This window comes from Syngnathus scovelli, chromosome 3 (assembly GCF_024217435.2).
Source record: "Syngnathus scovelli strain Florida chromosome 3, RoL_Ssco_1.2, whole genome shotgun sequence".
Classification (NCBI taxonomy): Eukaryota; Metazoa; Chordata; class Actinopteri; order Syngnathiformes; family Syngnathidae; genus Syngnathus; species Syngnathus scovelli.
Genome location: NC_090849.1, coordinates 19,220,741 through 19,245,557, shown reverse-complemented (window position 1 = coordinate 19,245,557; position 24,817 = coordinate 19,220,741). Strand labels below are relative to the sequence as shown.

The following is a 24,817-nucleotide window of genomic DNA, read 5'->3' as shown; positions in this document are numbered from 1 at the left end:
GTTTTAATATTAGCGTGTAAAGTGGCATTCTTTCCCCCCCATTGTTTAGACGACACGAGCCATGAACCCGCCGAGCCCTCCCGGAGCGAGGAGACAAACGCTGCACCGCACCCGCCCCCCTTCAGTCGACTCGTGGCTTCACTGCTGCTCAGCCTGGCGGCGCTCTTCATCTTATAGCGCCCCCACCTGTCCCGGAGGGGCAATTTACACCCAGCGTGGCCTGAATCTGCCCATGGTTGCAGGGAAAAGGGGCGGGATTTGAGGGTGGAGCTTGTTTTGCTTGATTGGGGCATCCCAGCAGGCTTCGCAAGGAATCCCTCGATTTTTGTTTTTCCCCAGACAAAGTTTTAAGTGTCTCGCCGTTTGTGAGTGGGGAAAAAAGCGGGAGAGACAACCCCCCTCGCAAGCCTAAGATGCCAAATCTATTTTTTTTCTGACACTTAGTGATTCTTACTTTCCTGTAACAGCGCTTTACATTGTTTTTAACCATTTCAGCACACACAAATGCAGTACACACACACACAAACACACACATGCTCAACAAATCTCTTCAGTGTTTTGTTGTTCTTACCATGTTGTGTTCAGTAGCATCGTTTACAGAGTAGGAAAGTGAAGACAGTAGACTCTTAGGAAGGACTGTACATAAGTGTGTAGGTATCTTTCTCCGTTGTGTTGGCTTCGTGTTCTGCTCAGTGCATAAAGTCTGACGTTTGACCCAGCGGGTCAAAACGATGGCAGTGAAGAAAACGGACTAGCAGTTTGGGAGCCCGAGCACTGGAAAAAAAAAATTGTACACAGCCTGCACCTTAACCTAATGATGTCCAGTTGTTTCCTAATTTAATAGTAACACCCGACTGTGTCAGAGGAGGATAAGCTACTGTATATACATGACCGAGGATGGGTATTTGACGAAATTCCCCATAATTGACAATGGGGGAAAATTAACGATGAATTAATCGTATTATTTTTAATGCAATTTACTTTCAGCATATTCTGAGCTCCAATTTCCACAACAGGGTTGTGTTGGGCAGAGGAATATTATTCATAGAACCACCTCAATTGTGACAAAAAGACATCATTAATCAACAATCAATTCCACACATTGGATCCAATTCTTAGCTGTCGATTATTCAAGAAATCCAAACCCAAAGTCTCGTGGTTTGCTGCGTATAACAAAACAGAGAAACCTAGACTCCCAGCAGGCGCTTTGCGGGCCGCTACGAGATGGAGGATCGATGTCTTTTAGGACTTGCAATTTCACGGCAGCAGTCACACTCATTTTGTGTTTACTGAGCTGGACAAAGAACTGTTCTCTTGGCTCCATCCACTTACGCTATGTGCTCGCATCCATAATCCAAATCCAAAGATTGAAAATTGTTAGAAGCTTAAAGGACCCTTTCACCTCACCAGTGGTAATGGGTCAGATATTAGTCCGTGGATTCTAAAAGAGGCTAGCTGCAGGTACACGGCACAGATTCATTGCTCTGCTTAATTCAATGCAAAGCACAGCAGTTCTGTCCTTTTGGCTTTATAAAGATAGCACTTATAATCAAGGATACGGTCACTGTGTTTAATAACGTTCAGCTTCATTCCGTCACAATCGCTCCTGCTGTCTTTTTCTCAAAGATTGGGAAAACTCCAAAAAGTGCCAAATAAGCCCCCAGAAAACACAGAAAAGTAGATGCCCAATGTCAGCTCCTCGTGTTGCTGGTTTAAGTGACTCTAATGAGGTTCAAAATGATAGGCATGCGAACCCCATGTTGCCGCAAAGGGGAGTTATTCCTGGTATTAAAAATAGACGGTAGAGGGCTTGAAGGAAGGGGGGTCTCGGGAGAAGGGGTGTAGATTTCATTTGGGGCGGCAGGGTTATAAGGCATCGGTGACCTTGCTGTTTGAGGGAAGTGGTGAGTGACGGAAATGGAATCCCGCAGGAGGGGTTCCGAGACGTGGGGTAGCTGAAGGTAATATCATTGTTAAGGGTGCCTGGTGTGAAGTAAATAAATGAATAAAAAATCATGAAACTTTTTGGAAAATGCAGTTTGGAATCATTCATTCTTCAAAATTGGAACGTGTTAAGGCCACACTGAAAAATGTACATGAGGAGAATCAAGTCATAATTTTCAAAGCAAATAACAAACGTAAAAAAATCGTAAAAAAGGTCAACTAATGCCCCAATTAATCGATTTTTCCCCCCACATAATTTGTTTTTACAGTACAAAATAAAGACTTGATTCTTGTCGTTTGACATGTTACAACTTTTATTTGCTTTCTTTTCACTGTGGCCCTCATGCGCCTTCAAACACTGTTTCATGTTTGCTTATTTCTACTTTTCAAATGTTGCTTATTTCTACTTTTCAAATGTGTCTCTGCCTTTGTAGCCTATCAAAGCCTTTTTTTATTAGCTATGCTAAAAATGTACACTAGCTACTCAGCTGTTGCTTGACTTCAGGCCATTGAATGAGGTATCAATGTCACAATGGACATTTTCCGTTCTATCAGAAAAACCAGCTTCAAGTTGACCCTCTTTTGTGATTACCAATATTACTGCCTGTCTTTTTTTTTTTTTTAAGTTTGCTATCATCCTATTTTATTGTATACCACGGCCTAACCTTGGAAATGAGGATCAACTTAAAAACTGGATACTGTGTATCCTGAGGTAGTCAACCATCAAACATGTAGTGGTAGGTTATAGCATCTGTTTTGTACCTTCTGGATGACTAAAGTTAAAAAAAAAAAAAAATCATTGTTAAAACTGTATAATTACTGTTATGATGATGATAAAACTATTATTATTATTATTATTAGGGAAGACTCCTTGTTGTAAATAGTGTTTGATATTAAAGTATTAATTTGGTTCTTATGTCTTTTCTAAAAAAAAAACAACAAAAAAAGAATATGGTAATATTGCTGGGTTTTGCTGAGTGCTTTCAAACAATGCATTGTACGCTGAGATCCTCAATGCCTAATGAAGCTCCGAGCTAATACGTTAAAAGTTGGTACGCACTCCAGTGGGCAGAAGATAACCTTTGCCATCTCTTCACGCGAGGATTTTAAGGACTTAACTTGGACCCTTTTTTTGTTGCCTTCAGTTTGGGAAAGCATGAGAAAGAACTGGATGGAATCTGGAAGGAACTTGCCGATTTCATGATGTGGCATGCGCATGAACTTAATGACGTAAGAAAAAAAAATAGTTTTTAAAAGTTTGGGATTTTTTTTTTTTTTGCTTGTTTGCTTTATGGTGTGTTAGATTTTCAGCTCACATTCACGTCGTGCATTTTACTTTGCATCTACGATCCGAGTGATGTCATAAAGCCTTGTAGTGACAAGATAACAAAAGTGCTGTACAAAAAACACCAGACATTGTTGTGTACTTGCAGTGGGGCTTGGCCATGTTGTCTTTTTTTTTTTTTTTTTTTTTTATATATATATTTTCTTGCAAAAGACTTTCTGATGACGTCATCCCATGGACTTGCTGCCCATCTCCTTGGAGGAGCGCATCCATGTGAAGGTTTCTCAGTTGGACAAAAATATGTACAAGCCCTTTGCGTTTGGTATGTGTTTCTCATGTGGTGCTGTTGCCGTGAATGGGAAGCGACGAGCCTCTTTTTGGCAGCCGAGAGTGTTTCCCATGCCTTAGACGCTCTCCACCATTGTGCTTTGACACGTCAACAAAACAGGGGCCCATCGCCTCTCCTCTCCCCACTTTTTAACAACCCTCCGCCTCGATCTTGTGTAGGCCTAGATGTCGCTCCTGAGTACCATGGAAGAACTAGTGCATCCCCCTCATCTCCAAACAATGGAGGTTAAGGCATAGACCATGGATCCAGGTTGTGTGGCCCTCGTTCATGTTTGTCTTCTCGTGATTGTGTCGCGTCCATCGCATCACGCGCTGTCCTTCCTCTTTGTACCCTGTGCTCACTTTGTCATCAGTGGAGCAAGATATTTCCAAACCTGCTCTTTTCCAGTATATAAATAGAGAAAAAGCCAACAAAAATGATCTGTATTTGTATATACACGTGTCTGAGCATCTATGAGTAATACAATAAAACTGAAAAATATGACAAGCCTGCCGTTTTATTCACTATTGCCGGAAATCCATATTCAGTTATGGTGTCCCCTGGAGGGCCATTATGACTGTTAACCCGTATTAATGTATGACCACCTCGTACACAACAAATTGATTGACTAGTTTTGTAAATAATGGTTTAGCTATTTTTTTCAATGTATTTTGTATTTGTAACAAATTGTGCATGCCTCATACCTCAGTGTTATTAAAAGTGAAGACAAAAGAAAGTCGATACATATGATTTGCCTTTGCAGACCACATGGAATGATTTCGCAGGCCAGATATAGCCCCGAGGCCTTGAATTGACACCTTGCTGGTTCGGAAGATGAATTAATTTGTATTTTATATTCCATTCAGGGTCAACCCCCCTCTGCATCATTCAGCCTAGCACAGAACAATTATAACATTTTGTTGGTTATGCTTGTGCAACACAAACCCTGCCCAGAAACAACTAAGTGACGCCTGCTCCATGAATGATAGATGACAGTAGTGGAAACGCAAACATCCTGGGGTATAGTTGTTGATGCCCTACTTGTTATTCAGCATATAAAAACGTCACGTATTGGTGATTGTGAGCATGTGTTGGTGTTTGTCACACTATTAAATCGAATCAAATGCTCATCAGCAAAGATTCGAGCTAATAGACAGAATGAGCAAACTCTTGTGACACTCCATCATGTGCCACATACTCCACAGTGCAGACTCGCAGATCTCCTAAGACAGACTTCAGGGGACCACCGTCCATCCATCAGGATCAGAATAAGACTTTAAAGCGCCTTTCACATTGCTTGGCCACTAATGAGGACACCTAATAACCTTCTGCTGGTCCCCACCAGCACCATTTAGCGTCACCCTCCATTATCTCGGCTAATTAGACTGAAAGCCAGTGAGCCCACAGGACCGAAATGAGCGAAGTGTGTGTGTGGAGGGGGGAGAAGACCCCTTGAAGAACCAATTGTTTATTTTAGTTTATATACATATATGTTCTTGTGGTCAAGTGTTTATAAAGCTAGAATAGTAACCCTTTGAGATGTTACAGGTTACAAGTTCAAAGACTGTAAATCCATTGGGGTCTCCCTGCTCAGGTTTGGTTCCTGCAAACAGGTACGATTTAGGAAAAGAATCAGTTATGGTTGTCGCACCATTAAAATAGAGCTACCATCTTTTATATCATTCCTAACCCTGAACCCTTAAACTAACCCCCAACCTTAACCCTAGCCCCTAACTCCTAATCCTAAACCCTGACCCCCAATCCTAACCCTAAACCCTTGACTTGACTAACCCTCGCCCCTAACCCCTAATCCTAAACCCTAACCCCCAATCCTAACCCTAAACCCTTGACTAACCCTAAACCCTATCCCCTGACCGCCACTCTAAAATTAACCCCAACCCCTAACCTAAACCCTAACCCCTAAACCCACTCCTAACCTTATCCCTAACCCCTAAACCCTCCTCCTAACCTTAACCCTAACACTAGCCCTAACCGTACCCATTACCCCTAGCTATAGCTCCAAACTCTAAATCCAACCCTAACCACTCATTGTAACCCTAAACCCTAATACCTTACACTGACACCTAACCCTAACAACTAACTCTTATTCCTAATCCTAACCCCCAACCATTTTTTGGTGGAACGTAATCACATCAGCAGCTGCAGCACAGCATACGCTGTGCAGGCTCGATGCTCGCTGCGATGAAAGAGGAGCAGAAGTCCTCTGTTTTACCGTTTTTTTTTTTTTGTCGGTTTACCTGGGGGGACACATCATGGTCCTAATGAAACTGCGGGGGACATGCCCCCCCCCCCCCCCCCCCACCCCGATGCCATCTGCACTTATGGACCCCAGACTTTTCTTGATGATTTCATGCAATTTGACTTCATGCTAATCTTCTTTTGGGGAGTTGAGGGATGGGTTGATTAAAATAAAAAGAGGGTACAAGTGCTTCTTCTCCCAGCTAGGATTGAAACATACTAACTTCTTTTTTTTTTAATTCCCCAAATGGCACAGGAAGCCAACCTCTCCAATCTCTTTCCGAAAAAGCGGCGCCCTTTCGGAGGCTCCGAAGCGACACTTTATACATGAAGACACTCCACATGATTATGCCAATTAGCATCAAGTTGTTCTTCCTGCTGGGAGCTGTCGAGATGCAGGTGTGTCTCCACAGAGACGCCAATAAAGACAAGCGCCTTGCACCCAATCATTACTTTGACTGCGAATGATCGTTTGATGTCAAGAGGTATCCCACACTATATCAAAGTTTTGGTGGGTTTTCTCAGCTTTCAACAGGAAAACTGACAAAAAAAAAAAGATAGGAAGTTGGTGATAATTCAGACATAGTAGCTACATGAACATAGAAAGACTAGCTGAGCTATTGAGTTTTCTGTTGCTGGGAGTAATGTCACAGACGTGCTCTTTTGCCAGTGAAATGGATAGTGAGCTATAGATCTGAAATTAGCAAGAAGGCTAGCCATAATGTTTTGCTAAATTTCCCAGACAACCGAAGAAAAAAAAATACTACATTCCTTCCACAAACCCAATGATGGTTTGCCATTTTTTTAGTTCACAGTCTTTCATTTTGAAGTGGCTACTACGTCATTAGTCAACTTTTGATCTTCTCTGTACATCTATTTCTGATATCCACTTGATTTATCTTCCCCACCCACAGGTGAAGTTGAATTCATTTGTTTGGTGTTTTTTAAGGAAATTGAAAAAAAATAAGGGGTGGGGGCAACCGCAAGTTTATCCTCATCTTTTGTCGTTCAAGTCAGCAAAAGTCACTTGCCTTCTGCTTCCTGGAAGAAACCCGATGCAATGTCAAATTTTGGCATGGCAACCTGTGAGGCCGCTCTGTTTGATAACAAATACGGAAAAAGACCACTGGCAAATTGGGGAGGCATCGAGGAACGCTGTTCATAAAAAAACTAATGAATGATCACTTTTGAAGAAGAATTCATTATTGCGACAGCCAACTGTTAATAATAGAGGGACTCATCTTGCAGTTGATTATATCTGTTCATGTAACAAAAAGATGATTTTGCATAGAGGAAATAATTTAACAATTCCATTCTTATCATGAAAGAAAATGATCGTGCTGGGAATATAATTGATGCAATTAACTTGTCTTAAACTTAGAATTCATTTTGTGCAGTGTGAGCTTTGTGTTGTTATTTTCCTGTGTTGTCTTCAGTTACAATCTTAACGAAGAAGCACATCAACGCTGGCGGTGGCCTTTCAGTCAGGTGCATCGTTACACCCGACGCCATTCCCGAAAGGACACGTCAAGGTTTTTCTTTGAAGGCGTCGTTCTCAAGTCTTTTTAAAGCCCCGTGCTGTTTTGTTTCCAAGCGCTGTGATTGACAGCTCCGAATGACGTCTTCACTTAATCGCTCCAGTGGTGTGAAAAGGTCATAAATCACACAATTATGGCGCGCCTCTTTATGAATAGATATTTGCGTCGGGATGGGCCAGAGGGGGTGGGGTGGGGGGAGGCCTCCAGGCCATATCAACTTTGTCAACCTCGTATTTATTGCGAGTTGGTGAGCCAGAAATAAGCGATAAGCGGAATATATTTTACAGGCTCGCTCACACTCGTCAGGATGGGATTCAAGGTCAGGATGTATGATTTATTTGGCGTGTCGCATGTCAGCAGAAGAGACATCCTGGTGGTGGGAGGAAGTGAGGGGACGGCGATGGAAAGAAAAAAAAAATGACAAGAATTTAGCAGGACCAAAATGGAAGCTTTATATTACGTTGGCAACATGACATCTCTGTGACTAAAAAAAGTTTCTGCTTACATCTTTTTTTCTCCGGCTTCCTCTTTTATCCCCAAAGCATGTTAGGTTCCTTGAAGACTCTAAATTGTCCATAGGTGTGAATGTACGTGTGAAATTTTGTTTGTCTATAGCGCACAGCCACTTGCTCAAAGTGGACCAGGGAAGACTGGAGCTCACTTGTGACCCCAATAAAGACAAGCGCTATGGAAAATTGGTGTTTATTCACAGACTGAGAATCTCAAAGTTTGGATCCTAAATGGACAAAGAATAAAGTAGGTCACTACTTCTAATATTTCTTATCCAACCATCATCTTTACCAACATTAAAATTAAAGTTAAAAACAACTGAACCATACTCGGGCATCTTTGATTGCTTCATATACCACTAGAGGGGGCCCTTTTGCTCACACTGAGAATAGCAGTTAATATAAGTGTTTTCTTAATTAGCCGTGTTGATGGTTCGTTTTAATCGATATGCAAACACAGACAGAGGCTTGTTCGGGTCTGAGGTGATTTTGCTGCAGGTCACTGCGTTTTACTGATGCTCCTCACACAGTGACCTTCAGGGCTGAGCGATGACGAGCTGCAGCCAATCCAGAGGAGGATTACCGGAGAATGTGACGCCACTACAAATATCAGCTTGAAGGAACATCACACTCACGGCGGCCACTGAAAGAAGGTTGGTGACTAAGGATCATCATTGCTTTATCCTCGAATGTTGATGAAAAAAAAAAGGAACAAAAGTCACTCCAGCATACGTGCTAAAGCCGCTACGAGGTTTTGCTGGTCGCCGCTCTGCATGTTTTTACACATTTATTCACACGCCGGTGGATGTGTTGCGTGAAATATTCAACACATGCACAAATGAGCTTTTCCTAGTTGAAACTGACAGCTAATTTGCACTTGAGAAACGAAGCCAAAACACAAGTCAAATAAAGAGCCAGGAAAAAAAAAAAGTGAAACAACCCAACCTCCTAATTCATATACTGATGAGACTGTGCGTGTCCGTTTTATTTTTTTTCCTCTGAACTGCATGAATCTGTAATGCATCCCTTGTCTGATCTGAAACTTACCATAACAATCTAATAAATTATATTATTTTTCTGAAACTTCCAAACAGGTGGGCCGGAGCCAACATTCAAACCCCAGAACTGTGAAGCAGAAATGCTAACCACCAGGTCCATGTCCTCATCAGTCATACAAAAGGTAATATTCCATTTTATAGCTAACACAAAATGTTTTAAAATGTATATCAATCCAATAAATACAAAACAAATGATGAATCTCCTTTAAGAATGAGCTCACAAAGAGAATAAAAGTAAATGTGTTCGCCTTTAAGACCAATTAGCTTTTGCCAGCACTTTGAAGAGTAATGACATGGAATAATAACCACTTGGTTAATTGTAATCTTTATGACAGAATTTGTAATAATAGTAATAATAGTGCAATTGCTTCTTCATGGATCCACCAATTTAAACATCCACTATTAGAAGACACAGTTAATTGAATTGTATCATTTTTAGGATCGTGTCAGGAGCTAATTGCTGTGCACTATCATGTCTGAATTGATTTGTTTCAAATTTCTGGAAGGTTTTGACAAGGCATAACAGCTCCGATGAAAATATCCTCTCGGTGTCAGCTGAGTCGTCCGTTAATTTTAATTGCTGATCTTATAGCTCATCTTTTATGAAGAGACACTGAGGGATCGTCATCTGTTCATCAAATCACTGTGGGGAAGGCCCGCCGCCTCCTCGTTTGAACTTTTGAAGATGTCAGACACTTAAGATCCATCTGCAAACTCAAAATATGCACCACTCACAAAGATCGTCTAATTCCGATGTTTTGAGTCAACTTTTTTTGTCAGTCTAGGCATGAAGTGACGTCACTACCAGATACTAAAAAAAATGCCCGGATATAATCTGTATCATTTACAATTAAACACAGCGCAACACAATGAAATATGAAACTATCAGCGGCAACTCTGTTAATGCATCCATGCATTTGCAGAAATGAAAGAAATGGCCAGGCTTCGTAAAGTGAGATATTGTCAGCGAGAAATCGGATTAAAGTTATGGAAAACCCCATGAATAATGTAGCCAACATTTATTTCTCCTTGGAAGTGGAATGTAAAACACAGAGAGAGCTCTTGCTCTTTCTTCCACTCAACTCTACATTTCATTTTCAGAGCTAATGATGGATGAGACGGAGAAGTAAACTAATTAAAGCAGAAAAGGAAAATGAATCGCAACAATATTTCTTTCCATCATCTTGGTAATGACACAATTGTCCATCCATTTTTTGCCGTCAAAAATATTAAAAGCATAAATCAAGGCTCACCAAAGCAAAGGCATACGGCGAGGAAGTTATTGTTGTAAGAGGATGACAAAATCATTAGAATGTAATTGATAACCTCCAGGGCAAAGACTTCACATTGATCTAGTGCTGGTATGTCATTGTAATAACCCTCTTATTGCTTTTTTAGCTCATTCGTTTGATGGCAATTACTTTAGGCTTGAATTAGCCACATTTACTCCGAAGGGAAAAACACTGATGGAAATTTGTCCCTGAGCACATTGTTTTCGAAGCCTCATTCAGCCAAGGCGTAGATTTTACAGTCTTGTGATACAAAACCAAACACACGTGTCAGAAAAATAATGCTTTCAAAGATGCTTTCCTGACAAGTGGTTGAGTTCATGCTGTGCACCGCAAGGGATGACATTCAATTGATGTTGTAAAGCATAACCACAATGAGTCAACAAGGGTCACGGTGCCATTACAGTGCAAATGCTGCACAACCTTTTTGACTAAATCAATTATAATTTTTGTCAAATCAATCAAGTTACAACTTAACATTAAAAAGAACAACAAAACTAGTGAACAATGCCAAAGGAGAAAACAAATAAAGGCGTAATCTCTCTGTACTGATAAAACGAGACTAGAGGTGTGACAACCATTCGAACTCACACTAAGGAAATTTTGGAGAGCAGTCAATCGGCCTACCATAAATGTTTTTGAAATGTGAGAGGAAACCCACACAGGTATGGCAAGAACATGCCAACTCCACACAGAGCCAGAATCGAACCTTGCATCTTGGAACTCTGAGGCGGACGTGCTAACCGGTGCCCACCGCGCCACCAAAACACATTTTAATGCATAATTTATTCCGCATTTAACATAACAAGCTTACTAAACACAAGCTTCAAAGTAGTACAACTAAAAAGTATTTAGCTATGCACAACTGAGTTTATTTTAAAATAATGAGGACTAACTGCAAAACGATACACAAAATGCAACCCCTTGCAACATTACTTCTTACGCTAACTTTCTTTGTGACTGCAGATACAAAAATATATTTGCAGTAGCCATGGTAATATAATCGCCATCATCCAGATTGAGGACGATGATAATGACTGATCTCTCCTTCTATCTAATAAAAGAAGGTATCACGATGAAGTAGTCGAGTGCATCAGAGTTATCTGGCGTTCCACTTGAACTCGGGTGAACTGGGGCTCGCTCTGACTCTCTGAGACTGTGTGTATAAATTAAAGTTACAATGGTACCTTGACATTGTGTTGGTCACATTGTGGAAACTTTATTAACTAGACATTCATTATTTCATTAAAATTTTATTCAGCTTAAAAGAAATCACTGCACTGGTTGTCATCACGTCATTATTTAAAATGAGTCATATTCCACTGTTCTTCTGGATGATGGTGTGTGTCCTGTGCAGTTATAAACATGCCAGTCAGGCCGACCCCCCAGTAAGAGGTGACCGCCAGTAGCACCAAGGTCAAGGACATGGAAGACCAGAGCCACTAGAAGCTGAATATTAAATTCACTGACCCGCTTGGAATGTGGTGGAGAGAGAAACTGTGTGTGTGTGTGTGCGTGCGTGCGTGCGTGCGTGCGTGCGTGCGTGCGTGCGTGCGTGTGTGTGAGGTTTGGAATTCGGGCCTTCCAATTTGAGTCTCCTTTTACAACGTGTACTTGGACATACTTGTTAGTATGAATTATGAAAAAACAAAATCATAAAAAGAGAAAATCTAAAGTTATTGTGTTTGGAGCTAACAGCACCGTTCATGCACGCTTTTTGTTATCTCAAGTTTGATCTTCTGACAGAATGTAAACAAAAATGCAATAATGATGTCGGAAATGAGAGCTCTTCATCTTGCAGAAACAGAAATGGGAATCAACAAATGATCTCCCGACGCTTTCTAATGGCGAGCGGACGCTTGGAGTGGCCGTGATATCATCTGGCTCGTGTCCCAAAGGGTGGCTGACTAATGTTCATGTCCTGCACTAAATAATGCTCATTCCCTGCATTTTAATGGTCCTATTGATCTCACCCTTATTTCTCCCCCAGAAAGCAATACACATTTACCATATTATTTATCTGTAATGCGACAAAAGTAAGAATAAATGTTATTCAGGGTCACTTTATTTCTATAAATCCTTTACCTTGAAAGTTCCGCTGATGTATTTACAACATGAAGAAAGAACTCACTTGCGTTCACTATTATATATATATATATATATATATATATATATATATATATATATATATAAAGTAACAAGGCTGAATGTTCAAGTGCTCGAAGATATTTTTTTCCATCAAGACCCCATTGATCTGACTTACATCATCGTTCGCATTGTCTAGCTTTCGGTTCCTTACTCCAATATTCAGGACCTCCGTGGAGCGAATCATAGCAGCCTTTTAAACCGACTGACTTTATGTGATTGTTTTATAGGTTGGCATAAAAAAGCTTAAATCACTGTACATGATGGAAAGCAGGGCATCCTTGGCAACCCTCAATGAAGTGTTTTAACACATGTTATGGCTAATCTGACTGCGTGGGGTATAATCACAAACAGTCAAGCCCAAGCCCTAGTTCTTAATTCTTGCTTTATGTGCACCATTACTGCATGTTTAGTCCAGAAAGTCACATAAAGTGCTTTTTTTTTTTTCATTGTAATAATGGGCCCAACAGCCTTGAAGATTTGAATCTCCTACTTTCAATAACGGGCTTTTCACTTCATTTATTTCTATCTTGTGCTACTTAAGTGTAATGCAAGGCTGTAGTCTTGGGCTAGTGCCAATTAACTATGCTGCATTTCCAGTGAAACAAGTGGAGAGAGTTGCCTAATTGAGACTGATGGCCAAACTAAACCAAGCAGACCAGAGACGTTCAAAACACAAGAAAGGGAAGCGGTGAAGGTCTTTGGGGTACTTTCACTCACTCCCTATGCTTTGTGAGTTGCTTAATCAAGTGTAGTGCATAGTGAGGCATCAATTGTCCGTTCGTGTATTTTCTACACCAGTTTATGGAGGCGTTAAAATAGAATCTTTTTGTCTTGGAAGGCAACAGGGTGCAGAGATGACTGAACAAATCTGATCGTGGAGAGTTTTCAGTTCACACGTTAATCCTTGTGTATGTTTGTACAGATTGAATTTGTTCCCATATTTTGACCTTCAGAAACTTTCCAAGCGTAACTTTAAAGAGAAATTCTTCATGACTAAACTATTGGGCTTGAACCAGGTTCTTCAGTTGTTATTAAATCAAAGCCTAGTTTTAAAAATTGTGCCCTTCCAGGCCACAATTTGTCCTTAAAGAAATTAACTTGGAAGTGTAGTTTTGTACAAAAACTAAACTGGCTTGATTTCAGAATCCCAAAAATCTGCTTCGTGATAATATTTAAGGCTGCTCTTCAAGGATTTTAAATTATTTTGCACACGTAGGTCATCTTTGGTGAAAATCGCATTCATCCCTCCTTAATAGTCGGTCACATCATAACTTTGACAAGGTTTTTGATTTTAAGAGGATACTGACATTCTTCCACTTGCACAATCGTTACTAGCAGCAAAGTTTCCATGGCTGGATGTGATTATCTAAAAAAAAGTGCTTTTAATTTTGATACTTTGTATAGTATTTTTCCGTCGGGAACATCTATGAATAAATCTCTTCATTATCTTTATTTACACTGAACGTTTCCAACTGTTGCATGTGTAACCTCACATTTCCCATGCAGGGGAAATGTTAGCTGAAATCTGAAAATCACAGTCCATGTGACGTCAATTATTTTTCAGAGGAAACACTAACCGAGGGCATCGTGAATGACTGTAAAAATTATGTTGGGCCGTTTGGAAACATTCATGTGGAAAAATCATTTCCATGTACTGAGAAAATTTGGAAAGTACCTGCTTGGCCCTCAGCTTGGCCACAGAGGTCGTGGTCGAGGTTGATAGTCCGACATCCTTTCCGGAGGAGACTATAAAAGTTTGCCTCTGACATTCCAACGGAAGTCGTTTGAGGTCCATTTGAAGTCCTGTCAGTAAATGTGCAAAATGAAAAACATCCCACAAAGCTACTGAGAATGGCTACAAGCACACACACGCACGCACGGGCGCACAGATTTTACACAACAGAGGGCCATTGACACTTCATCATCTTAGATTAGCAGAGTGCTGAAAACTGTCGTGAGCCTGCTTTCACAGAAAACGTGTATCTGTGTGTGTGTGTGCGCTGTACCGTAGCCAGTGCTCCATGTTGTCGAAGGAAAGTGATGTGTCTATATGTGGATAATAAGCTCCTTTGGGGGAGAACTCGCTCTCTCTGTAGACCACAAACTAGTCTTTTACTTCAGATGATACGCTCCATCCAGGGAATACTACTTTTCCTTCTAGTGATCTCAATTATACCCCACTTGTATTGTCTTTTCACTGTATATCTCGCATCTCTGTTGCCATGGAGGTAATGTGGAGTCGATGAGAGTGCCACGGCCTGCTGTCCGGGTTACTGTAAAAAGCCCCCTTCACCAAAATGTAAAGAATAAAAATAGTCTTCTATAAAATACGGTACTGCTTTCATTTGATGCACTTGAACCGTTCGAATGGCTCCTCAGTATGTAGACAACCGTTCGCACTCATAATCTCACTTACAGAGAATTTGGAGTGGTCCATTAGCCAACCATGCATGTTGAGAGGAAACCAGAGTGCAAACATACAAACTCCACACAGGAAGACCAGAGCCAAAATCGAACTCCAAGCAGTGCACCAATCAGTATATATCATTTAAAACTATAACGTGTGGAGGACAAAGGTTGTGTATCATGTGATGACTTTCTTTTGTGTGCAGAGTCACAGTGGATATGTTCTGGGTTTGAATCTCAGCTCAGGAACTTCCTATTCGGAGCTTCCATGTCCTGCTGGTACCCAGGCTTCCTCGCACATCAGGTAAAAGCCTCTTGATTGCTCCTTGAATGTAAGTTTGAATGTTTGTTTGAGATTGTTTAAGAACTTGTAGAAAGAGGCCACAGTATCCCCTGTTCCGAACGAGATTGTCGTTTCTGGCTTTTCTAGGACACTCGGCATGTGCTCAGGGCCATGCAGTCAGCGATGGTGCAGTTGTACTCACCAGAAGGTTCTACACACATCACTGGCTAATGAGAATCCCAAACACATTTGGGGAAAATGATCTTTTTTTGCCTCACTCCTTTATGACTCACAGGTCCTTGTTTGTCTCATCTTGAAATCCGTAGTGTCCGTTGCAGTCCTTGTTATCCGGACACTGTGGCCTCATCTGATCAATGAAAATATGCCAATAGAGTTTATTGACAAGGCGGTGTGTACGAGATAAGGTGGTTATCACAGGTTGTCTGCTCTCTGATGTATAATCCTGACTCGTGGCGGAAAAATCATTAATTGTGCTGTAGGGAAATGAAACAGCCAACATATTGCTTTCAGTGTTGCAAAAGTGACCCTGAATCCACACGTACACACACACACAAGTTGAGCAAAGTCATTTAACCAAAAATGGTCAGTATGTGCGAGGCAAATGAAGTTGTTATGAAATGAGATAATTTACTGTCTTGATTTTGCCTTGAGTTTTTCTTGCCTGGATCTACTCATAAATAAACTTACTCAAACCGCAGTAAGTCATGGCGGTGCCGCTTTTATCCATCCCAAGTAAATTATAAGACTTAAATTCCATTGAACCTATTTTCCAACATTGTCTAATGTGAAATAATGTTCTGGTTAAGCAGGGCTTCGAGTAGGCCCCACATCTGACCTTCATGTTGTCACAGACGACTGGCCAAGCACTAAATAATAACATTTCACAGTCTCTCCACGGGGCGCCATCTGAAGCCTGTTGCCCTCACACATATTTTTGCTCTTGCTGAGTTGAAAGCTGTTGTGCGCCAGAGTGCGTGCGTGCGAATGTGCTTTTGTGCATGCAAAATTGCATTCTTGTGCGGTTGAATGTCACGGGGCAACATGTTATGATGAGTGAATGACTATAACCTTCATCAGCTCTGCAAAGGTAAAACATGTGTTTCCAGGGGTAGCCAGCGTTCCACTCAGATTTACAGAGGGAAGTGACATATCCCATTTCTGACATGGAGTGTTAAAAAGTGAAATGGGGATGGAGGCTGAGACGACGTGCACCTCAGGGGTACAACGGAAAGAACCATAAAATTTGAGAGAGGGGGAGATGCATATCCATAGTTGAAATCTTGTAAAAAGAAATGTAGCCTTGACTTTTAAAGATATTGCTTCAGCATCGTACATTTTAGAAGTTGGACTTAAATCTACGTTAATTCTAGATTGTAGTAGGGCCACAAAAAATACTTACACAATTAATGTGACTCCACACATTAAAAATAAATTGTCACCTCTAGTTATATTTATTGTGAATTGTAAAAATGTGCAAAAGTCCACATTCCCACTTGTTGGTCCAATTAGTGCTCCTCAGTGCTGTTGTTTACCTCCCCCTCGGAGCAAATGAATGAAAAAGTTCATTATTCAACGGCCTTAAAAAAAGCGTAGCCTACAGGCAAAAATATTCTGGTAGACTTTTAAAGCCCCACACAGCGGGTAGCCTGTTGGATGTCTCTATTACTAAGACTGCCGAGGTGTAAATATTTTTCCTGTCAAAGTCTTTCCTTCCTATTCAGCAGTCAGAATTCATTCCGTCGAGTTTGAAAGGGTGAAAGATATTCATTCTGAGCCGAATGACACGTTCCTAAGAGGTGCTGTCGGTACGTAGGGGGGCTGCTTTCCAACAGTTCAAGGTGGTCCAGTCCCTGAGAGAGGAAAAGGGTCGGGCTAAGAGTAAGAAAGAAGGGAACAGAATCCAAAACGTTACTAACAGACCGTAGGGAATCCTGCGCTCTCAACGAATCCATCTCGACCTGGAGATTAGTCTCCTCTAGCGGTGTTCTCGTGTCAAAACACAATGAGGAATCTGACAGGCCTACTGACAATGGACGTCTTTGAATCCACAAAGTGAGATTTCAGCAGCCCAAATGGTTTATTACACGCTGACAGGCACGTCAACCTTGCAATATTTATCACTGAAATATTTGCCCTTTTCATGTGGGATGTCCAAAAACAACCCAAAGCGTTCGCTCTAAGTGTTTTCTGACTGACCGGTCGATTTGGGGAAATATACATAAAATGTTGGGATAACTCAAATCGCATCCAGAATCTTCCGCAAGAATGCAACCGCAGCAGTTTGACACTAAGCCAAAGTGGGCTGCGAGTCGGGAAACAGAAATGAGTTCAATCCAGTAGACTAGTAATAGCAACACACTTTTTCTATGAGAACCACTGAAAGGGAGACATGTGTTTTCATTTTGTGCGTGTGCTTGCTCATATCTGTTTATGTGTGTACGTACACTCAAACAAAAGCCTAGTGGGAAAATTTAAAAATGCAATTTGACCTTTACAAATACTGTGATACAGGAGCACCTTCATTCACATCTGTGGTTATCTGTATAAGAATCTGTTTAGTTATACCTATACCCTGAAAATGCATCTTCTCTACCCAAGTGCACTAGTATTTTTTTGTGCAAACAGTTATATATTTATGATTATAAACAGTAACACAGTCAAATACAATATTATATGACCAAGAATCAATGGGCTGAGAAGGGAACCTTGAGGGACCCCACATGTTCTTGAGAACCAAGGGAGTCTTTCCTTTGTGACTAATGGCATGAAAAGCAACAGAAGGTTCCAGTAACATGAGGGACGTTATCAGAAAAAAAGCCTGAGAATAATAAATGATGCCATTATAAACACAACAACACAAGACATCCTAGAGGACAATAAATCTAGTTTGGAGATTATTGGGATGCTCCTTTGACATGACAGAGATTTGAGGAAACCAGTAATAAATTTAAGATTTAATGTCATCCGGTAACTCAATAGCTAAGTGGCTTGATAACTATATTTTATCCGATCCTGACTTTGACAATGTAATTTGTTTATTCCTTGCAGTCTCCATTACGATGCGAACAGTTTTTAAAGTGTCGCCTGTCCCATGATTTATCGGCGCCGCTAGAAATCACTCTTACACTTCCCCTCCTTCCTATTCTCTTGTTTTTCCATAAATTGTCAAGGAGACGCCGACGCAAGCCAAGTCCCGGTCCTGGAAATGAGCGTATTTGTCCTGGCTCAGCCACAGTCCAGAAGATATTAGCTGTGTAGGAAATGTGCTGAATATTACAGGGCCCCGCCATTGCAGGCCAAGAAAGACAGTTGGTGCAAACCTCAGTCTGCTTCTTTGCAGCGATTTCTCAAAATGTCAGAGCTTTCGCGTTCACAGTGTGCTGTAGGACAAAGCTGGCTGTCCCACGTGCTGAGTCATTGCGGTAATTAATTGTGACTGGGCGCTGCAAGGTCAACTTTGGATGTCTTAACGCAGTCCAAAGGAAAGTTACAGGCTCATTAGTGAGAGACAAGCTGACTGACTTTTCCAGTTTATTTTCTTCATTTGCACCTTTTGGATTTGTTGGTGACCCAGTTTTCCTTTAACTGCAATTGTTTGATGAATCGATTAATCCACATGTGTGAGGTCTCAATGCCACATCATTCATAAGTGCTGCAAATGAGGCCGAAAATGGAGTTGACTGGTGTTCTAATGGTTTCGTGTAGTTTCCTAAACTGGCTAGAGCGGCTAATGAGCCAGACACAACACAATGAAAGGCAATTTGTAGCATCCAGTCCACCTGTTTTAGCGTATATTTCGAGAAGACTTTGGAAATAACACGCCGCTGACTGAGCCTTAGCACAATCGTGAGAGAGAAGGAGAAAATAAATCACATCCTCAAGTTAAGATAATTCAACTTGATCCTGCGAGGTCACTATAATAGTAAACTTTGCTCAGAGAAAACACGAGTCATTGCTTTTGGCAACACACACTGCTGAAAAGTCTAATATCTCAAATCCACGCCTCTTGCGATTGGTCCATGAAGCTCTGGAGGCCATAGTGCATTCATCGTACAGTTTCTCACAATGCCAAAAAAAGTAAACATCAGGGAGTTTTAAATTATTAGTATTTTTAGATTTATATGATAATTGTGGGAATCTCCAAGTTGGGTAAGGTCTAAATTTCAAGGCAACAAACTTCATATAAAATAGCTTATAATAATAATAATATAAAATAGTTTCATTTTGTTCAGGTATAACACAAGTCAAGTCAATAAATAACGTTATGTGCTCTCTGACGTTCCAGATCTCCAAACAGATGACGGCCCATGAACGAACGTGTGTTCTTGGCTCCGAACGTCAGATCTCCTCCTCCATGTTCACTGCGTGCTTGAGAGAGATGAGATTAGACAGCTGCAAGTCACACACTCATTGTCCTTCGTTAACAAGTGTAATTTGTGCCTCATTCTGTCATCCGGCTCTTCCAAGAGCGCCCAAATTCATTCTGGCTCTCCACGGAGGTTGGAAGAATCATCACGCTGGCATCCGTCGTCGTGCCATCTGTGATGAGGAGAGCGGTGTGCAGACACATGTAAATAATCCAATATTACTCAAAGTAAAAGGCTCTCCGGTTGATAACATACAATGCACGTACACACATATACCTGCATCCCCACAATCTCCCTCGTCATCTGCTCCCATAACCCCTCAACTAATTACAGCTACAAAAAATACGATGATGCTACGCTGATGTAATCCAAATGGGCGACTTTGCACACTATTGTTGACAGCCGTTGGTAAGACAGATCAGAACGCTTGGCATATGCCAAAATTCAAATTCGGCTGACAATTTTAGAAATTTTCCCGGTTATTGCTTCTCAAGTATCCAAATGAGATCCATCGTCCAATTCTATGCACGTCATTGGCCTGCGTGACTCGCAGTGCTTTATGTAGGGCGCTACAGTCTTGCCACTTCCTCCCGAATGCCAGCCCTCACTTGGCATAAAAAAGGAGGAAATAGCTGGTAGGAACAATTTGGAAGATATTTGAAAGCAAAAGTGACCATTTAGAATCTATAAACCTGATAAGCAACACTATTGGCACTATTAGGCTTCCACTTGAGAAAATAAAATTGAGTAAATTCAGCACAAGTGTAGAGTTTTCTTTTTTGTTATACACTAAGCAAAGAAAATGTCGGGGCAGAGGAGATCACTGAACTTAAGTCTCGGGTGATATAATGCTCATGTAATGGCCTAGTTTCTTGTATCTTGTGAATATTTATAAATATTTGTAGTTCACTACATTTTTCTTGTGTCACATAACTTTCTTAATTCTTGTTTCCGCAGATGAGAGTAATCAGGGCGATGATGTTGTCATCCTCCAATCAGATCTCAGGAAGTCCCATGGGTCACATTTGCACTCCTTCAGTACTCGTTCTCGGCGGTGAAAATATGATTTATGGTCCCTATATATGCTAGAATGAGCATAAATATTAGCACTGTGACCTTTGTGTCCTCCAAACTAGGCGAAAGCAATCACGGCTCAATTTAATGATGATTTAAATTGTCCCAAAGAGCTGGCGACCCATGGACGGTGTCGCTTGAAGTAAGTCGTAGGATGGAAGCAGAGGGCTTTAATGAAATATGCAAATACAGCATTGAGGCAGAGAGTGACTATTAACCTTAAAATTTCAAAACATAAACTTGCGTCCTTCATATTTTGGTAAAATTATTGAGCTAATAAATTATCTGAGGAAATGCGTGTTGTTTGAAAAGATGTCTTGAGCGACAGAGGTCATTGTGTCTTAAACCACTCGTCTGTCTTTGCCCTCCATCTTCTTCATCCTACTCGTCTTCACTCTAGCTTTTCTTTCCCCCACTTTCCGAGCGTTTGAACACTTGGGTTGCCATTTAGGCCACAGAAATATGACATCTTGTGCTCTAATGATTTGCAGACTATAAGTGGAAATGCCCAGCATGAATCATGAAAATGCATTTTTCCATTTCCATTAGGGAGGAGACGACATGCTCCCAGAGAGATTTACACCATCATTGCTTTCTCATCCTCTCTCTCTCTCTCCTTCTGTCTCATCCTCTCATACCCCCCCCCCCCCACTAAAATGCACTTTCCTATTCAGCTCATTTACACTTTGAATGGTGCTTGCACATCTGTCAAGTTCAGCCATACGCATGACAGAAAGAGTAGAACGTCACAATGTTGCAAACTTGCCACTTGAATGTGGTCGGTTTACAGATCCATTCTAAAATTATTATTTTAGCGCACACTGCAAATCGACTTAAAAGATGAAATTAATCAGGGATTACTTTGTATGTTTCAATTTGCTTGCTTGAATGTGGCCACACTAGATTACAGCAATTATAGGAACTCTTGTTTGAAATATAAGACTCAATCCTTGGAGCGCAACACAAGGTTTCTATTTGTTGGTCCAACAAAAGACTGTGTGGGAATTTAAATGCTAATGAGGATTATAAGCGTTACAATTCTGCGGCTGGATTGTTTGTAAATGCACGTGCAAGTTTAAGCAATTTCATCTGTTGTGTGAAATGCTGTAAAATAAATAATATCACGTTGGACAACATAAAAAAACAAGTTTAGGTCAATGGTTTATATGAAATTAAATTAGTTTACACAGAGAATAAATATTGAGCAATTGATAGCATTTGTGTAATGGTGGTGGGGGTGCAAAAAAAAAAGTCTGTCTTTAACAAAATAAAAGTTTCACAAGGCAAGTGGTCCGTCCAAACAGCATCTCAGGTAAATACATTGTCACGCCAGACATAAAAAATAGGAAAAGCCTCTTTGGTCTTTGGCCAGGAAATGAGTGGAGTTCAAATGGAAGTTTTCACCAGCTGGTCCAGGCGATCTATAAACAGATGATGGTGAGCCTGATTGGAACGGTGCACTGTGCTACGTGCGGCTAAAGTTTCAACCTTCTGCCTGCCGCAGAGTGTAAATCATACAGCGCAAGGTAACACAAGCCAGATGTTTATTCACCAGATAGCATGTGTGTGTATATGAGTGTGGACTATGTGTGTCCTATAATTGAGGTTAAGAAGCATCTTAAAAAAATGCCTAGATATATTCAATATATTATGAATTCAGGCTCACTTTTGATTGACACTGTCAGAGAGGCAAATATTTGTTTGTTTGTTTAATATTGAGGTTGCATCTTGCAGTGGTGCACGGTTGCATTTCATCACACTGAGAGTTGTTTGTAACATTTTTGCTAAAATAATATTTGTGAATTTTAAAAATGTAAAATGTAAAATTTCACATTGGATTGCTGGTTTGAAATTTACTTTTAATATTATTATTATTATATTATTTTTTGTTTTAAATAAACATTTATGTTAAAACTTGTCTGGTGTTTTATTCCTTGTTTTTATATTCGCCAATTAAAACATGAAAATTTCACATTGGATTGCTGGTTTGAAATTTACTTTTAATATTATTATTATATTATTTTTGTTTTAAATAAACATTTATGTTAAAACTTGTCTGGTGTTTTATTCCTTGTTTTTATATTCGCCAATTAAAACATAAAAATTTCACATCGGATTGCTGGTTTGAAATTTACTTTTAATATTATTATTATAATTATTATTATATTATTTTTGTTTTAAATAAACATTTATGTTAAAACTTGTCTGGTGTTTTATTTCTTGTTTTTATATTCGCCAATTAAAACATAAAAATCAGACATTTGGTTAATTGGTGTATATGACAATATGTGTTTTGCGTTGTTATATGAGTTGGTGTCCCCAAAAATAACAATTGTCGGCATAACTGATTTTTTTTTTCAACCTTTTATTCAAACACATATTCGGCATAGTAACACCGTCAACTACAATCCAACAAATACAAAATCAATGTCGGCAGAACGTGTGTCGGCTGGCACAGCAGGGACGCTGTCTGTCACTCGTGAATCTTCGCGAACGAACCTGAAAATGGCGGTGTACCTAATAGAGTAAAAAAAAAAAAAAAAAAAAAAAAGAAATAAATAAGAAAGTGTAGTGAACGATTCTTTTGAACAAATCTTTTGAGTGAAGGTTCCATGTCGAAATAGCCGACTGGTTAGTGACACAGGCTCTTGCGCGGTATGAACCTGGTTCGAGCCCAGGTGTGAGCATATACCCAAATGTGATTTTAGAATTGGAATCTCAGAAATGCAAGTATTTATGTGTAAATGCATAAGGTGGCCCCGCCCCCAAGTCGGAGGAGAGAAAACCAATGGATCACGCCCACTACCTAGGGGGCGGGGTGAAATCCAATAGTATAGGACACTCCATTAGGTACACCCCCATTTTCAGGTGTACCTAATAACAGGCCACTTCATTAGGGAAAAATCATGGTCAAAGCTTAAATGAAAGTGAGAAGTGCCACACCCGCCCTCACCCCCACTGTCTGATTGGCCGTTTGATCTGTGACATCACTGCATTGGAAACTGCACCTTTGACCATGATATTTCCCTAATAAAGTGGCCTGTTATGAGGTACACTTGAAAATGGCGGTGTACCTAATGGAGTGTCCGTGTTATTCCCTCGTTAAGCGCACCTGCGTGAAAAGTTTTAGCCACTTTCACGTTCAAAAGGAGCTAAAACTTTTCACGCAGGTGCACTTAACGAGGGAATCACACAGACACTCCATTAGGTACACCGCCATTTTCAAGTGTACCTAATAACAGGCCACTTTATTAGGGAAATATCATGGTCAAAGGTCACAGGTGTCAAGCTCTAGTCCTCTCGGCTGCGTTCCAACATATTTTCTAAGTGACCCTCGTTAAGCGCACCTGCGTGAAAAGTTTTAGCCACTTTCACGTTCAAAAGGAGCTAAAAGTTTTCACGCACCTGCGCTTAACGAGGGAATCACACGGACACTCCATTAGGTACACCACCATTTTCAAGTGTACCTAATAACAGGCCACTTTATTAGGGCAATATCTAGTCCTCACCTTTCACTTAAACCAGGGGTGTTGACCTCCAGTCCTCGAGGGGCCGCGTTCCAATATGTTTTCCAAGTGACCCTCGTTAAGCGCACCTGCGTGAAAAGTTTTAGCCACTTTCACGTTCAAAAGGAGCTAAAACTTTTCACGCAGGTGCACTTAACGAGGGAATCACACAGACACTCCATTAGGTACACCGCCATTTTCAAGTGTACCTAATAACAGGCCACTTTATTAGGGACATATCATGGTCAAAGGTCACAGGTGTCAAGCTCTAGTCCTCTCGGCTGCGTTCCAACATATTTTCTAAGTGACCCTCGTTAAGCGCACCTGCGTGAAAAGTTTTAGCCACTTTCACGTTCAAAAGGAGCTAAAACTTTTCACGCACCTGCGCTTAACGAGGGAATCACACGGACACTCCATTAGGTACACCACCATTTTCAAGTGTACCTAATAACAGACCACTTTATTAGGGCAATATCTAGTCCTCACCTTTCACTTAAACCAGGGGTGTTGACCTCCAGTCCTCAAGGGGCCGCGTTCCAACATGTTTTCCAAGTGACCCTCGTTAAGCGCACCTGCGTGAAAAGTTTTAGCCACTTTCACGTTCAAAAGGAGCTAAAACTTTTCACGCAGGTGCACTTAACGAGGGAATCACACAGACACTCCATTAGGTACACCGCCACTTTCAAGTGTACCTAATAACAGGCCACTTTATTAGGGAAATATCATGGTCAAAGGTCACAGGTGTCAAGCTCTAGTCCTTGGGGCCGCGTTCCAACATGTTTTCCAAGTGACCCTCGTTAAG

General features: G+C 40.8%; 1 protein-coding gene and 1 long non-coding RNA gene across 5 annotated transcripts in view; both read left to right on the top strand.

The window, feature by feature from the left end:
• Positions 1-4,064, top strand: part of efna5b (ephrin-A5b) — a 74,435-nt gene extending 70,371 nt beyond the window's left edge. For both annotated transcript variants that reach the window (XM_049763604.2, XM_049763603.2), the window contains one exon: positions 50-4,064. In XM_049763604.2, the coding sequence (XP_049619561.1) occupies positions 50-177 (128 nt within the window). In that variant the 3' untranslated portion in view covers positions 178-4,064. The remainder of the gene's footprint in view (positions 1-49) is intronic.
• A 1,859-nt stretch (positions 4,065-5,923) lies between these two features.
• On the top strand, positions 5,924-22,330 carry LOC125994325 (uncharacterized). Of its 3 annotated transcripts, XR_007490591.2 has the most exons (6): positions 5,924-8,110; positions 8,394-8,516; positions 8,958-9,043; positions 14,971-15,068; positions 15,195-19,638; positions 20,393-22,330. It is a non-coding gene; the product is annotated as an uncharacterized lncRNA (long non-coding RNA). The 3 variants fall into 3 exon arrangements; XR_007490592.2 differs by having other exon boundaries at positions 5,978-8,110; positions 19,354-22,330; XR_007490590.2 differs by having other exon boundaries at positions 5,979-8,110; positions 15,195-22,330.
• Positions 22,331-24,817: the final 2,487 nt, after the last annotated feature.